This window comes from Babylonia areolata, chromosome 6 (assembly GCF_041734735.1).
Source record: "Babylonia areolata isolate BAREFJ2019XMU chromosome 6, ASM4173473v1, whole genome shotgun sequence".
Classification (NCBI taxonomy): domain Eukaryota; kingdom Metazoa; phylum Mollusca; class Gastropoda; order Neogastropoda; family Buccinidae; genus Babylonia; species Babylonia areolata.
In genome coordinates, this window is record NC_134881.1 from 54,611,523 (window position 1) to 54,629,747 (window position 18,225).

An 18,225-nucleotide genomic window follows, 5' to 3' on the forward strand; every position below is an offset into this window, starting at 1 on the left:
CCAGCTGAAGTAGTATGAAGACAGGCAGCTGTGAAGATCTCTGGAGGTGGTGGCACTATGTGCCAAAGGGCAAGAGGAGGATTCAGATCAGATTAACATCTGTCATGTTATGGCACGTCACCAACCACTTGTTTTCTACCCGTGAGGTGCCAGATAGGAAAATCCACACCATCCAGCACTAACCACACGGTAGCCATGATACATGCCTCCTCCATATCTGTCTAAAACCAACATGAAGGTGGAACCAATGAGGAATCCACAGGTGGGCTCGGTTACAGGGATGTAACCATCCAGTATGAGTCAGACAACTCAATCACTGCAAACATCCCCTCAACCAACAGCTGGTAATGACAATGATGACAATCAGAAGACGATGTCAACAACAATTAACCATGATAATGACGACAAGTGCTGATGAAGGAAGAAGGAAGAAACCCATTTCCCCACAACTTGTGATTCTGGCCGGGTGAGCAATGACCTGTTTTTACCCTGCCAACCCTTTAATCACCATTATCTTGTCAGTCATCACTGCGGACTCCCACAACCCAGTTACACCGGAGGTTGAGTCCTGAATGTTGGGCCATGCGTCACATTTGCGTCACTTTCTCTCAAGACACCGTGTGCCAGGCCACCTTATCAGCACGGCGCCATCAGAGCCACCCCTATCTCCAGTACCATCACTCTGCCCCAGTTCTCAGCAGTCAGGTCAGGTCAGTCCATCCACACCCTGCCTTCTCTTCACCTCTTGTTACATTGCCTCTTTTCTTACATAGCTGCCACGTCACTGTCACTCTCTGTGTGTATAATTATGGTGTTCCATTCCTTGATCCACATGGATCCACATCTATTTCTTGTGTGTGTGCGTGTGTGTGTGTGTGTGTGTGTGTGTGTGTGTGTGTCTGTGGCGTTATATCTGGCTGATTTGTTCATTGCAAAGCACTTTGAAAGGTTTGAAAGGACTATAAAAATACTATAATAATTTTCTAAAAGTTATCATTATCATCACTGTCATTATCATTTATTATTATTATCATCATTATTATCATTATCATTTTCTCAACACTGCCAGACACACATATGATGTATCACTGACCCTGGAACAAAATGATCCCTTACTCGTGGTAACACAACTTCTATATTTTATCATTAGTATTATGATTACTGATTATCATAGTCTCTACACTGTCAGACACAGACATATTGTATTACTGACCATGATGCAAAATGCTCTCATACTCGTGATAACATTACCTCTATACTTTATCTAAAAGGGCATTTCCAGTTACACACACACACACACACACACACACACACACACACACACTGTCACATGTAAGTTGTTAGTTGTGCACCAGTTCATCAAACATGAACACAACTCTATCATTCCGCCTAGATTCTTACTGAAAACTCCGACTGTGGTAAAAAGACAGAGGAACAGGTCCCTGAGCAGTACCTTATTCACTGAACATCAAACAAGCTTGACAAAATATTTGCTGATAAGCATTCCTTTGGAATGTTTTGCAAAAAAATAAAATAAAATAAAAAATAAATACACACCCCACCATACTATCAATTCACATACATACAAACATCCCCCCCCTCCCCATACACATCCCCCCCCACAAAAACATACACTCAACACACAGCACCCAGGTGTGCCACAAGAAATGAAGACAGTACATGGGACAATTCCAAGGACATTTGTAGAACCCTAACATCTCCACTAAGACCTATGTGTTTCGCACACAAAAAATGTCAACTATTGTATTGCATTGCATTGTATTGTATTGTATTGTACTGTATTTCTCTTTTCTGTCAGATTTCTCTGTGTGAAATTCAGGCTGCTCTCCGAAGGGAGAGCGCGTCACTACGCTGAGTGCATTTTTTTTTTTCCTGCCTGCAAATTAGTTGTTTTCCTATCGAAATGGATTTTTCTACAGCGTTTTTGCCAGGGACAACCCTTTGCCTTCCATGGGTTCTTTAATGTGCGCTAAGCGCATGCTGCAGATGGGACCTCGGTTTATCATCTCATCCAAATGACTAGCGTCCAGACTCAAGGTCTAGTGAAGGGGGAGAAAATGCTGGCAACTATGGGATTCGAACCAGTGCACTCAGATTCTCTCGCTTCCTAGGCAGACGCATTACCTCTAGGCCATCACTCCACTGAACCAGCAGACACACACACACACACACACACACACACACACACACACACAGCACCAAGAAGAGGGACACAAAGAGCGGACCTTGATGGTGGCGTCATACATGGCCTTGGCCTCTTTGTCCTCCTTGCCAGACAGCAGGTAGGCCTTCAGCAGGTACTCATAGAAGCTGTCCCCCAGGGCTCCCATGCTCACGTGGTCTGGAGGAAAGAGAGAAAGAAAATAATCAACACATTTACACTGACACACTTGTGAGTGACTGAATGATTGAGCTAGAGTGTGTGTGTGTCTGTCAGGCTGAGGAGTTATCCAACAGTTTCCTCTGGGTCCAGGGGCTGCCTTAGGCACCTGATGGGCTGCCGGGGCAACACCCTGTTGGGGAGGTCCTGGATGAAAATGAAATTAGTGATTTTTAAGAGGTTTGGGGGGCCTCTCCTGACAGCTAAAAGAATAATTCAGTTTCTTCTCTGACCCCGGGCTGGAAACAGACTGGACCAAAATCAAACATACCCGTAAAATTTGTTTTTCTCTGAAAAAGATGTTTTTTCCTCTGAAATCAAATACTTTTCCTCTGAAAATCGTGGATCCACTGAGAGTTCCCCAGCCTCCTGGTGTGTTTGTGTCTGTGTCGTCATGGGTGTCAGGGGTGTGCCTGTACATGTAAGAGTGTGTGACTGATGCAGGGGCTGGGGGAGTGAGTGTGGCAGTGGGCATAAACCTTTGCCTGTGAGTGAAATTTGAGTGTATTCCTAAGTACCTTCTTCTTCTTCTTTGTTCGTGGGCTGCAACTCCCATGTTCACTGGAATACAACACGAGTGGGCTTTTACATGTATGACTGTTTTTACCCCACCATGTAGGATGTGCATGCTTGGTACGATCTTGTTTCCATAACTCACCGAACGCTGACATGGATTACAGGATCTTTAACACATGTATTTGATCTTCTGCTTGCGTATACACACGAAGGGCGTTCAGGCACTAACAGGTCTGCACATATGTTGACCTAGGAGATCGGAAAATCGCCACCTTTACCCACCAGGCATCGTCACCAAGATTCAAACCTGAAACCCTCGAACTGAAAGTCCAACGCTTTAACCACTCAGCTATTGCACCCATTGTATACCTAAGTATGTATACACACATACATGCTTATCCCAGATCTTTTGACGGCAGCCATGAATTTAATACTTAAGGCAATGTTGATGTTTTCTTCTTCGTGCGATAAATAGATATGATTGTACTGGACATAATAGCGCCCTATAAATCATGTTTTTTGTGTGTTTTATTTTATCTCAATTATTCAGCGGTAAAGGAGACGTTGCCATCGCTTCACAGCACATCGCAACACATGGTAGATCTGAAGATCTGCATAAACCAGTCGACAACGGGCTGCCGAAGAAACGATCACTTCAATTTTTCTTTTATGTTCATTCCAGTTAGTTCAGCGTCCACTTTAGGATACTGATATACAGTAAACACGCCGATGGTGTAGTTAGTTTCACTGTATGTGTTCTGTCCATAATTTGCATTTCTTTCCTTTTAATTGTGAACAAGAAAAACGAGGTCATGTCCTCTCACCGAACACAACCTACCTTCCAGCAAGTCAGTGGGAAGCGGTTTTTAGAAATTTTGGATTTCGGGACGCACCTTAACAAAATAAAACTCTTAATGATACGGAAATACTGCTTAATTCGGGAGACTTACAACCTATCATTGGTATGACTGTGAAGATTTTTTTCACACTATGTTTAAGCCAAATTTGGTATTGGCAGACAAAGTATTTCCAGAGAAACTAGCAATGTTAAAGTTTACCACGGACACAGACACACACACACACACACACACACACACACACACACACAGAGACAACCAAACACCAGGTTAAAACATTGACTCACTTTGTTTACATAAGTGATAATGAAAGTGAGAAGTGTAATGATAATAAAAGTATTTGTATAGCACTGAATCTTGTTCCAAGACAAATCAAAGTGCTTTTGCACCAGTCATTCACATACATACAAAGGGTTGAGATAGTTGGAACAGAGGCCGTCAGGGCACAGAAAGGGACACAACTCACACTGACCCCATTTGCCTTGGGTTTGAGGTAGTTGGGGTAGAGGCCATTAGGTACAGCACAGAAACAGACACTACTCACACTGGCCCCATTTGCCTTGGGTTTGAGGTAGTTGGGGTAGAGGCCGTTAGGTAGAGCACAGAAATAAACACTACTCACACTGGCCCCATTTGCCTTGGGTTTGAGGTAGTTGGGGTAGAGGCCATTAGGTACAGCACAGATACAGACACCACTCACACTGGCCCCATTTGCCTTGGGTTTGAGGTAGTTGGGGTAGAGGTCGTTAGGTAGAGCACAGAAATAAACACTACTCACACTGGCCCCATTTGCCTTGGGTTTGAGGTAGTTGGGGTAGAGGCCATTAGGTACAGCACAGAAATAAACACTACTCACACTGGCCCCATTTGCCTTGGGTTTGAGGTAGTTGGGGTAGAGGCCATTAGGTACAGCACAGAAATAAACACTACTCACACTGGCCCCATTTGCCTTGGGTTTGAGGTAGTTCGGGTAGAGGCCATTAGGTACAGCACAGATACAGACACTACTCACACTGGCCCCATTTGCCTTGGGTTTGAGGTAGTTGGGGTAGAGGCCGTTAGGTAGAGCACAGAAACAGACACTACTCACACTGGCCCCATTTGCCTTGGGTTTGAGGTAGTTGGGGTAGAGGCCGTTAGGTAGAGCACAGAAACAGACACTACTCACACTGGCCCCATTTGCCTTGGGGCTGAGGTAGTTGGGGTAGAGGCCGTTAGGTACAGCACAGAAATAAACACTACTCACGCTGGCCCCATCTGCCAGCCTTGGAGTTCAGGCAGCTACAACAGAGGCATTTAGGGCACAGAAACGGAAGGGACCACTACTCACGCTGGCCCCATTTGCCGGTCTTGGGGTTGAGGTAGTTGGGGTAGAGGCCGTTGGGTTTCTCCAGCTGCTGTAGCACACTGCGCACCTTCTGGGCCTTCTCCAGGTACTTGCTGTCCCCTGTGATGGCTGACAGGTAGTAGAACTCCAGGTGCAGCGAGCCAAACTCCGACAGGATCGAGCACCCGCCCGACGCCCAGCCCCAGTTGCGCGTGCTGCCCCTGTGCACAAGTGTGTGTGTGTAGTTCCCTTAGTTGTTAACAGTGGTGTGATGGGGAGAGGTGTGAGTATAACTGAGTATTAGAATATAAGAGAGTGAGTGTAAGTTTCTCTGTGTGTGTGTGTGTGTGTGTGTGTGTGTGTAGTTCCCTTAGTTGTTAACAGTGGTGTGATGGGGAGAGGTGTGAGTATAACTGAGTATTAGAATATAAGAGAGTGAGTGTAAGTTTCTGTGTGTGTGTGTGTGTGTGTGTGTGTGTGTGTGTGTGTGTGTGTGTAGTTCCCTTAGTTGTTAACAGTGGTGTGATGGGGAGAGGTGTGAGTATAACTGAGTATTAGAATATAAGAGAGTGAGTGTAAGTTTCTGTGTGTGTGTGTGTGTGTGTGTGTGTGTGTGTAGTTCCCTTAGTTGTTAACAGTGGTGTGATGGGGAGAGGTGTGAGTATAACTGAGTATTAGAATATAAGAGAGTGAGTGTAAGTTTCTCTGTGTGTGTGTGTGTGTGTGTGTGTGTGTGTGTGTGTGTAGTTCCCTTAGTTGTTAACAGTGGTGTGATGGGGAGAGGTGTGAGTATAACTGAGTATTAGAATATAAGAGAGTGAGTGTAAGTTTCTGTGTGTGTGTGTGTGTGTGTGTGTGTGTGTGTGTGTGCAGTCCCCTTAGTTGTTAACAGTGGTGTGATGGGGAGAGGTGTGAGTATAACTGAGTATTAGAATATGAGTGAGTGTAAATTTCTCTGTGTGTGTGTGTGTGTGTGTGTGTGTGTGGTGTGTGTGTGTGTAGTTCCCTTAGTTGTTAACAGTGGTGTGATGGGGAGAGGTGTGAGTATAACTGAGTATTAGAATATAAGAGAGTGTAAGTTTCTGTGTGTGTGTGTGTGTGTGTGTGTGTGTGTGTGTGTGTGTGTGTGTGTGTGTGTGTGCAGTCCCTTAGTTGTTAACAGTGGTGTGATGGGGAGAGGTGTGAGTATAACTGAGTATTAGAATATAAGAGAGTGAGTGTAAGTTTCTGTGTGTGTGTGTGTGTGTGCGTGCGTGCCTGCATGTGTGTGCGTGCATGCATGCGTAAGAGTGAGTGAGTGTGTGAGACAGAGAGAGAGAGAGAGACACTCAGGACTGTGTGTGTGTTCGTGCGCTCATGCATGAGTGTGAGTGTGTGAAACAGAGATAGAGAGAGACACTCAGGACAGTGTATGTGTTTGTGCGCTCATGCATGAGTGTGAGTGTGTGAAACAGAGAGAGAGAGAGAAACTCGGGACTCAAGATACTTATTCAGAAAGGCCTTAGCCCCATTTGAAGGGGTGGGATACATCACTTTTTCACGTGCATAAATTGCCTGTACATGTAAGATTACCATCAACTAAGTAAAATTATGCATGCTTTTATCCAAATATTTATTCTGGGAGAGAGAAAGTGTGTGTGTGTGTGTGTGTGTACGTGTGAGTGTGTGTGTGTGTGTGTGTGTGTGTGTGTGTGGTTTGTTGTTGTTGGTTTTTTTTTTTGGGGGGGGGGGGTGAGTGTGTGAGAGAGAGTTCAATTGTGCGAGTCTGAGAGAGAGAGAATATGTGGAGTGTGTGGGTGTGAGTGTAAGTGAGAGAGAGAGAAAAGGAGAGCGAGCAAGCGAGAGTGTGTGTGTGTGTGTGTGTGTGTTTGTGAGTGTGTGTGTGTGTGTGTTAGCACAGCATGAATATTTTTGAAGTAAAGGATACCACCCCTAAACGCTGAGTAGTTTGATTCCCAGATCCTCTTTCCCTCCCATTGATTCGTTTGTCTCGATCTGCTTCTTTGGCGTGTGAGTATGTGTGTGAAAGTGAGTGTGTGTGAAAGAGTGTGTGTGTGTGTGTGTGTGCGTGTGTGCGTATGTGCGCGTGCGTGCATGCATGATGACTATCTTTCAAGGTAATTTTGTAAAGCTATATTTTTAGACAAGGAGACAAACTGACGTTTTGATGTTGACCATGGAGTAGGGTATGCCTGTGGGTGTGTTGAAGGCAGGCATCAGCTTATCGGCAATCATCTGGGACTTCTTCTTGAACATCTGAAAACACAAACACATTATTTCACAGTTTTCACCTAATCTCTTCACACCACAGCAATTCAAACAAGAGAAATCAACATAAACATCTCTCTCTCTCTCTCTCTCTCTTGCTTTCCTGCCTGTCAAACATTCCACAACATTTTATCTTCCTCAATTTGGCTGATAACGATCTATACACCTAGCCTCACTCTCTAAGTCTCTTGGATCCAATGATTTAGGTCATGATCTGTTCGATGTCTGTGGCCCCAGCAATGAATAAACAATAAGCGTTACGGCCAAAGGGTGGTCCCTACTTTACAGTTCACCAGCTTTTAGGCTATGAAAAGGTCAGGCTCCCTCATTGCTTCAGCTCGGCACTGGAGACGCTTCTTCTTTGTTGACAAAGTGCACACCTGTATAAAAGCCGATTCATAGCTTCAACTCACTACTGAAGAAGACTCATCTGTTTATGCTGACAAAATGCATGTGCCCGTATAAAAGCTGATTCATCGCTTCAACTCACCACTGAAGACTCATCTGTTTATATTGACAAAATGCACACCTGTATAAAAGCTGATTCATCCCTTCAACTCGCTATTGAAGACACATCTGTTTATGCTGACATAATACACACCTCTGTAATAGTTGCATTTCTCTATAAAAGCTGATTCATCACTTCATCTTGGCACTAAAGACACATCTGTTTATGTTGACAAAATACACACCCATATAAAGGCCGGTTCATCACTTCAAATTGCTACTTAGACACATCTGTGTAAGTTGACAAAATGCACACCTGTATAAAAAGCTGATTCATCACTTCAGCTTGACAATAAAGAAACGTCTGTTTATGTTGACAAAATGCACACATGTATAGCAGCTTATTCATCACTTCAACTCGGCACTCGAGACTCATCTGTGGACCAAGAACACAGAACTGTCACCTTGACCTTAAGGGCACGACTCGACAGGTCATTGAACTCAGCCTAAACACATCATCTGTTCACTACTTTATGTTGACAAAATGTAGAAATGAAAGCTGATGACACTTATTATCTGCTTATGTTGAAAAAATGTAGATATTTAAGTATTCCCATCCCTTCAAATCTACAGTACACTGAAGACTCATCTGTTTACGTTGACAAAATGCACACAGCCAATTCATCCTTCAAATCAGCACTCGAGAGTCGTCAGTATACCAAGACCCAGAAACTGACAACTTGACCGTAAAGGTGCACATGCGCCCACGAGAGAGAGAGAGAGAGAGAGAGAGAGAGAGAGAGAGAGAGAGAGAGAGAGAGAGTTGAATACTGGCATAATTATACCACTGGAGGAAAACAAAACGGCTACAGAGAAGGCAACAGTTGCACTATAAATCTTAAAGAAAAAATGAACATCAAGTAACTGGAAGTAAGGTATTTAACACAAACGTATTAAAGGTATGGGCCTTTCACACTAAAAGAATGAATGAACATATGAATACAATTTTGTAATGTACATTGTACACACAATTTTGTAATGTACATTATAAACACACACACACACACACACACTTTCACACACATACTTTCACACACACACACACGCACGCACACACAGATGGATGTGCACAGACAATTACACAAACAGACAACTAAATCAAGGTGATTAAATAGGTTCACTATGTTCACACAGGAACAAAAACCCAACGAACTAAAACCAAAAACAAAAGGCACAAAAGGTACGACAGACAACAGAACTAGAGACAAAGCCACAACCCCAAGCGCAACACAAAAACAATACAACGCCATACAATTAGGAACTAGGCGAGACGAAAACAGAACAAAAAGCCCTACCTGGTCACCAGTTAAAGCATATGCTGCCAGCAGGCCTCCGATGAAGCGGATGTTGGTCTCAAACACCGACAGCTCTGATGGCTGAAACACATCCACCACACAAATCAATACTTTATTTCAAAACACACAGCTCGGTCTACTCCTGGGGGCTTGTTTTATTCCAAGGAAAATGGGCAAAGAGGCCTGAGAGAGAGAGAGAAGCAGATGGGGGAAGAGAGGGAGAGAGAGGAAAACAGAGGGAGAGAATGATTAACTGATGGCCACAGCTCCCTCTGATGGGGCGAGTCTTGTTTTACATAATCACTCCATCTGATGGGGCCAGTCTTGTTTTACATAATCACTCCATCTGATGGGGGAGTCTGTTTTACATAATCACTCCATCTGATCGGGGAGTCTGTTTTACATAATCACTCCATCTGATGGGGCCAGTCTGTTTTACATAATCACTCCATCTGATGGGGGGCGAGTCTGTTTTACATAATCACTCCATCTGATGGGGGGCGAGTCTGTTTTACATAATCACTCCATCTGATGGGGGGCGAATCTGTTTTACATAATCACTCCATCTGATGGGGGACGAGTCTGTTTTACATAATCACTCCATCTGATGGGCGAGTCTGTTTTACATAACCACTTCATCTGATGGGGGGCGAGTCTGTTTTACATAATCACTCCATCTGATGGGGGACGAGTCTGTTTTACATAATCACTCCATCTGATGGGCGAGTCTGTTTTACATAACCACTTCATCTGATGGGGGGCGAGTCTGTTTTACATAATCACTCCATCTGATGGGGGAGTCTGTTTTACATAATCACTCCATCTGATGGGGCGAGTCTGTTTTACATAATCACTCCATCTGATGGGGGGCGAGTCTGTTTTACATAATCACTCTATCTGATGGGGCGAGTCTTGTTTTAATAATCAATAAAGGACAAGGATCACATACATATCCAAAATGTAACAACTTTAGTTAGTGGCTATGTATGTATCCAGAATGTCTTTACTTCAACTGTCATTATTGCAGCAACTGATCAAGCCATTCAAATGAAAAGGCCTTACAATAATCTGAACTGTGTACTGTACATGTGTGTCCATATGTGAGAGAGAGAGTGAGAGAAAGAGTGTGTGTGTGTGTGTGAGTGTGCGCGCGCGCACATCCATGCATGTGTGTGCAGGGATCACAAACACAAGGGGTTGGATATTATAATTCTGTGTGCAAATGTGTGTGTGTGTGTGTGTGTGTGTGTGTGTGTATCACTGCGCACAGTGTCGTTTCATACTACTGATACAGATATGCCCCCATCCCCCTCCCCAGCCTTTTTTTGTATATGTGTGTGTGTGTGTGTGTGTGTGTGTGTGTGTGTGTGTGTGTGTGCACAAAACTAAAAACCCGAGGGTTGACCACCATCCAATTTTCTTCTCTTTTCTTTCTGAGGCAGGTGGAGAGGGCAAATAGCGAGGAAGAAAGGAAGCAGAGGAGGAGACAGGGGGTGAAGGCTGGAAAGTGCACACTTTCTCTGCACATAATCACTCCTGCAGGTCTGCTCTCAAAACACAGCACTGCTGTCAGCGGTAGTAGTAGTAGTAGTAGTAGTAGTAGTAGTATTTTTGTTTGTTTTGTTAGTTTTGTCTTGCACTTCAACTTTTCTTTTCATTATCAGGCATTGTGTGTATTCTCCCCTTTGTCTTTGCTGATCGTTTGCGACACTTGATGGAGCACGATATAAGCTCAGGCTTGTTTGCTCAGGCTTGTTTGCTCAGAATTGCCCAAACAACAATGGCACTCAACAAGCTGAACACCATCTGGAACAACAAAAACATCGCTCTCAGCTCAAAAATCAGACTGATGCGTTCCCTGGTTATATCAATATTGCTCTACGCCTGCGAGACTTGGACCCTGACTGCAGACATCGAGAGAAGAATCCAAGCTGTCGAGATGAGATGCTTTCGTAGACTACTTGGCATCTCCTACAGAGACCACATCACTAACACGGAAGTGAAGAACAGAATCAAGCAAAGTATTGGACCCTACGAAGACCTTCTGTCCATAGTGAAAAAACGCAAACTTAGGTGGTATGGACACATCTCCCGATCATCTGGTCTTGCCAAAACGTTCCTGCAAGGCACCGTACAAGGAGGCAGAAGGAGAGGACGGCAGAAGAAGAGATGGGAAGACAACATCCGGGGGTGGACAGGCTTGACGCTCGGTGACGCCCTGAGGAAATCAGAAAACCGTGAAGAGTGGAGAGGGGTGGTGGCCAGGTCAGCAGCGGTGCCCCAACGGTCTGAACCCAGACTACGGGAGAGGTGAAGGTGAAGGTGAAGGTGTTGTTTGCTCAAGTTTTCCTTTTTCTTACACCGAGCGCTGTATCTTGTCTTGTTTCTTGATTATAAAAATTGTTTAAACCAAAACACAGCACTGCCCCGTCTGAGTCTCATCAAGACAGGGCCATAAAGCTGTCCCCCCCCCATCCATCCATCATGCCCAGTCTTCATCAGTAACGTCCTCTCGTCACGCTCCACACCACTGACGACAACCCATCCCCACCCCCAAACCCCCATCACTTTTTTTTTTTCTCTCCTGCTCAGCTATCTATCAATCAGCCGTGCTCACATCAACTGTAGCTTATTCAAGTTATTGCACTTCCTATAATTACACACATGTACAAACTGTCCTTAGTGAAGTGATTTTTTTTTTCATCAATGACCCGACAGTTTCCTGTTCACACTGAATCTTTTAAGTTGTCCTACCATTGCTATCAACTGAAACTTTTAAATTATACTTAATACTATCAAGTGAATGTTATACTGCAGGATTTGTTTGGGTTTTTTTTGTTTGTTTGTTTGTTTTAATAATCAAGTAAACTAAACGTTGTAAGTTAAACTATCAACTGAATATTTTAAGTTAATTATCAATAAGCTGAAAGTTACCAGAATGACAATACTAAGTACTCTCTCTCTCTCTTCTGCATGAAAACATTTTCCTTTCATTTATGTGTGTGCTATTAGTAATAGATGTAGATTAGCAAGGACAGATTGGAAGAATAGGCAATGCCTGAAATCTTAATCCTTGAATAAAAACGTTTTGAGTTCTGAGTTCTCTCCGTCTCACCCACAAAAAGCAAGAAAAGAGAAAACAAACCCCGTCAAGTTGAGGTTGGTGGCCGTATCCCTCTCTCTCACACACACACACCCACCCACAAAAAGCAAAGACAAGCGAGACAAACCCCATCAAAGTTGAGGTTGGTGGCGATCCAGTCACGGGCCGCCTTGTACTCATCCTCCATCTCCATGATGTACAGCGTGTCCAGGGCGTCCACGATGGTGGCCCCCAGCGACAGGCTGCCAAAGATGCTGGCCGAGTGGCCCCGCTTGGAGATGGGCCGCAGCTCATTGGACCCCCAGGCGTACTTCACATAGTTGCTCCAGGCGTGATTCATCATCTGGCCACCACACACACAATCAGGATCAATGTCTGTTGTTAATTGTTGCTTATACTTGTAGTCCAGCTGACCGCATGGGGCCATAACGTTTATCAGGACTGTCAAACCATACAAATGCTCAACAGCATCAACACAAAACTATCACATACACACACAAAAAAAAACAACAACAAAAAGTTCTCTAAGATCAACCCACAAAACACAGTTCATGACACATTATCCTAACCATTCAGCTCCTTCAAACAAGATTTGGCTGTCCTGAGGGCTTTATTTATCATCCCCAGATTACAAAAAATCGTAAAAAGGAAAAAAATAATACTTCAAAGCCAAACAAAAAATACATAAAAAAGACCATATCGGCAAATAACACTGCAGCATGAACAGCCAGTGCCCATCCCAGTGTTTACACTCTCTCCTAATCCACAGAGCAAAACAGCACAGATAACACACCATACTTTCACAGACTGTGGAAAAGAGAATAAAAGTGTCAAGGCGTGCTTGAAAAAAGGAAGGGGAATGGACTGGGAAGGCAGAAAAAGAAGACAACAGAGAAGGAAGAAAAAAGGCAGAAACAAAGAGAGTGATAGAAACGAAGAAATTTCTAGCACAGAATTTCCAGAAGGCGGGGATGCTATTTATACTGAAAGGCCCCCAGCATCCCCACGGAGGAAAATGAGGATGAATCAGTGAACCTGATTTGTGTCAGGCACCGTAGCAAACAATTCCATGCTTTGGTTGTGTGTGTGTACACACAGAGCCATCAAAAACAAACAAACAAACAAACAAAACACACACACACACACAGGGGTGAGAAAAAAAAACAAAGACAAGTACATAATTACTGAAACAGGCTAACAGAATTAGAAATAGAGGAAGAAGAAACAGATAAAATAATAATGATGATGATGATGACGATAATAATGATAATAACAATAATAACAACAACAACAATAATTTGATTATTTATAACGGAGAGTGTCTTGCCCAAGTTACATCCCCACTCTCTCAGCCAAGAGGGTTTAAGGACAGTCGGCGCTGGGATGTTTCCCAAAGGCCGACCAGCCCCCAAGGCTGCAGCACTAAACCCCCAACCCACCCCTCCAGAAATAAGGTTCCTTGATCACAATTCTCACACACGTTACAATGTATAAAAAAGGTTACTGTGTGTGAAGCCGGAGATCAAACACAGCCAGCCAGTGAGATCACTAGTAGGAGTGTTCATCACCATGCCCAGAAGGGAAGATATTCACCTCATACTCATAGCATCAAACTTCACCCCACCCCCTCCCTCCCCCTCCCCCAGTCTCTCTAAGCCTGTTGCCTTCATTTCACCTCAAGTTTGCCGCCACACTTCAAAATGATCATAATGATTCCTTTGTGAACTGACTGCTTTTTTGAATGAATCAGAAAAAAACAAGGGCATGATTTAAGTTTAAAGCTTTCTGCAGCTCAAGTTTGTTTTTTGTGTCTGTTTTTCTTTCCTTTCAATACTTTGGTTTTGTGTGTGTGTGTGTGTGGGGGGGGGGGGGGGGTCCCTTTCAAAACTTTGTACAAAATATATCATTTGACAATGATAATGTTATTTGTCTTGTTTCAAGAATAATCTTTTTTTTTTCATGTTTACACCAATAAGAATTTTTAATTAAAAGATATAAATTCTTTAATTAGTTTAAACCAATAAAAGAATCAATTCTTTAGCCAATTTGGAAAAAATAATCAACTCTTCTCCTACAGTCTGTTCTGGACAGTCATCACATCAGCCATCAGTATCAACAGTGTTTTAAAAGTCTTTGCACTAATTTCAGTCTTCAGAGTTTCCTCCTTCATCGCCCTTATCATTTATTTTAACAGTGATACTAATCAGATAAAGCAAAACAAATCAGTTAAAAAAGTACATGAAATAAATAAATAAGTCATTTCAGTCAGCTTACATCAAGGAGAAAAACCAAGACAGTTAACTGAAATGAAACGGGATGAACTGGATATAGAATAATAAATGAACAAATAAATGAAAAGTAAATAAATAAATAAAACACCACCACCTATTTTTCATAAAAATGAGGGACAAAGCCACATGTAATATACGGATACAAAAGGGCAACTGCTTCCCTCTGGATCCTCTGTGTGTGTGTGTGCATGTATGAGCATGTGTATTGTATGCACACACTCTAACAAAGAACGGCCTCACAAGATACGTTTACCATAGCTCTAAACACCGCAGAATAACCACTCTCTCTCTCTCTGGATGATCCACCCAGCCTTTACAATGATGATTTTTTTTAGTTTGCACATGGAAAATGTTATTTAAAAAAAAAATAATAATAAAACAAAAAATGAAAATGAAAAAACCTACATGTGTGCACCCTGTCTGATCCACTGACAACACCACAGTGAAGAAAACACCACAACCCAGCCATCCCATACAAACTGTTTCCAAGGGCTTTTTTCACACTCTGTTTACCTTTCTAAGGGATCCTGGGTGTACCCCCTGGAGTGGATTTTCCATTCCATTCCAGTACCAGCATGACCCCCTCTTTGTAGGGTTACGTCTTAGCAATGACATGCTCATCTCTTTGTGAGATAATGAAGTTATTTATCTTATGCTCTCTCTCTCTCTCTCTTCTTACCCCCTTCCCCAACCTCTCCCCACACCCATCCCAGTCTGACTGTGCCTATGGACCAGCAGGTTCACAATTAAACTTTTGTCAGTGTCAGTGTCTCTCTCTCTCTCTCTCTCTCTCTCTCTCTCACACACACACACACACACACATCCTCTCACACAGACCAAACTCACACAAAACTGTCCATTCACTTACACTGTTACAGCTTTGTCACAAGCTGGTGGTTACTGCTTCAAGTTTCAAGGAATCAAAATAGATTCTGCAGTTATATATATATATATATATATTATATATACATACATATATACATACATACATACATACACATATACACACACACACACACACACACACACACACACACACACACACACACATATATATATATATATATATTTTTTTTTTTTTTTTTTTTTTTTTTTTTTTAAACAACTATCAAGTGGATGTTTTAACAAAAGTGGATTTTCAACAAAGTCTGGCCAGGGACAACCTTTTGCTGCTATGGGCTCTTTTATGTGAGTGCTAAGATAGATGCAGTAAGATCCACTGAGATGCAGTAGATATAAAAAAAGAAAAAAATGCAAATGTCCGTAAGTCAACGAACCAGTTTAGTATCACTACATGATGCATCTTAATGACCATATGTGCTCCAAGTCCACGTCAATTCACTAAGCCTCCTCTCCACCCAACCCAGATGACAGCACCAATAAATACACACACACACACACACACACACACACACACACACATATATAATATATATATATATATATAATATGGAATTTTACTGAAAAGTAATAATTCATAAGTATTGTGCAGCAATGGACTTCTCCCACCCATAAAAATGTGTGCCTTTTCTGTAAAATCACAGCTGCTGCACAACTGCATTGAAGATTCACTTTTTTTGTTAACGTTGAGAGGTTATTCCTCTCCCATACGCAGATCTATTGATCTGTCCAACCTCAATCAATGTCTGGTTTAACCAGGTGAGTCAATTGACATCCTGCAAAAAGTGTTGCCATAGTGCCCGTAACTTTGACATTCACTAACATCCTGCATGTATTTCAATTTTTCCTTTATCAGATTTTGGTGCAATGAACATAAACAGACTGTGTCTGGATTATAAACATAACGTACACTATTTTAGTGAGCATTCATCAGGTGGAAGACCCCTTTTTCCTCAATATGTTTTGCTAACTTAACCACTTGGAGCATGTCTGCGAAGAGGGTTTGCCTCACACGCCAAAAAGGTGTCAGACACTTTGTCAAGTGAAGAGTGGTCCCAGTCAGTGGATTTAAACAATCTTGAAATGGCAGTGACAAAACTGACAAAAGCATCCTTCTCTTTCTTCAGTGACCATGACTGACACAGGTGACAGTGAAGGTGCTGTGCTTTCACGTAATCTGAAAAGAGGGGAAGACGAGATCTATAGAGGAATGGTGTAAGACAATAGGTTGAAGGCCGGACACATGGCATGGTTAAAGGGCATGACTCAGCTGTCATTTTGCTGTCTTTTCATTCACAGTGATCAACTGCCAGGAATGGCAACAGCCAATCATCTGGCAACAGCCAATGATCCACGATTTTCTTGAAACCTGGGGCTGACAGACAATTAACAGGAATCACATGTTTGATTTCACTTTTTCACACTTTTTGTCACTGATCAGTTGACCAATTTATTTATAGTGGAGACGAACCCGATGCACAGCAAACACTTTGTCCGATTAGTTACAAACAGGCAGAAAGGAATCATCAAGGCACTCTCTCCTCTAAAGGGGGACACTTTGGTGTACAAAAGCTTGTAGGCTCTATGACTGAGAACATGTTTGACTTTTTATCTCGAACCCATACTTGTATGTCGTTGCTAGGACAGTTATTCACTTACATGAATACAAGTGTTGTGATTGTTATAATGAACTTGAAAGCCATTTTATTTTCCAAGTATACATCAGACAATAAGCAAGCTATTTACACCTCCTTCTTCTCTTTTTCTTCCTTTTGTTTTCCTTTCAGAGTCTTTCAAAGTGGAAATATACTTTTTTTAATGCATAAAAATTACCGTCTTCATTTCAAAATGCCTGAATAACTGTAGGGGAAAGCCCAGATTTAGAACCCACATTCATTTTCCTTCACAAAAATGTTTAGTTTCGTTCTGTATCTCCTTAATTTACTTATAGTTTTTGCGCTCGTATTCTTTGAAATTTATTACCCCTGGATCCTCAAAATTCCCTGGCAGGGGGAGAGCACACTTCTTTATAAATTATACAAAACTGTCTGGCACTGGACGGGTTTATCAACAAGGGATAAATATGTATATCATAAAAAAAAAAAATCAATAGAACAACAACTGAGGAAATAACTAAAATAACAAATGTACTAATTTTTTGTTCACATTTGTCTACTGTGTTTAACAGTGTATGAAGTAAATGAAGATCTTTTTATGTATGGTCTTTTAATGGAGGTCTTTCAAGTAACCAAGTGTGTGGGCCAGTGTTTACACACTTTGTTCAGCTCTCTTGTATCATGATTAATGAATGCAAGTAACTAACTTTAGAATAGTTTTTAAAAGTAACATGTCATTTACTTTCAAATGAATGTTTTACTTCAAGATTCATGGTGTATGTACACAAGAACTCTGTGGGGGTGTGACTGTGAAACATGACCGTGTGTGTGTGTGTGTGTGTGTGTGTGTGTGTGTGTGTGTGTGTGTGTGTGTGTGTGTGTGTGTGTGTATGTGTGTGCTTGTGCATTGTGGGTGTGTGGGTGCATGTATACCTGTGTGTGTTTGTTTTAAATTCCATAGTCTCCATGCACAAATTGTCCCTGCCCAGAGGCATGACTAAACAATAAGTCTGTGAACACAAAGTTCTACACCACTGATTCAAACAAGATCACACTGGCTGTGGTTCCAGGCACAAGGAAGCAAGGGAAGGAGAAAGAGAAATGAGAAAGAAAAAAAAAGGAGTAGAAGAAGAAAACTTGGGGA

At 42.4% G+C, this 18,225-nt stretch overlaps 1 protein-coding gene across 1 annotated transcript in view; it reads right to left on the reverse strand.

The window, feature by feature from the left end:
* Nucleotides 1–18,225, reverse strand: part of LOC143283455 (mannosyl-oligosaccharide 1,2-alpha-mannosidase IA-like) — a 32,788-nt gene that overhangs the window by 10,086 nt on the left and 4,477 nt on the right. The window contains exons 2-6 of the mRNA XM_076589694.1: nt 12,402–12,617; nt 9,172–9,252; nt 7,263–7,357; nt 5,105–5,322; nt 2,247–2,362 (exon numbers count right to left, since the gene is read on the reverse strand). Coding sequence (XP_076445809.1) covers nt 2,247–2,362; nt 5,105–5,322; nt 7,263–7,357; nt 9,172–9,252; nt 12,402–12,617 — 726 coding nt within the window. The remainder of the gene's footprint in view (nt 1–2,246; nt 2,363–5,104; nt 5,323–7,262; nt 7,358–9,171; nt 9,253–12,401; nt 12,618–18,225) is intronic.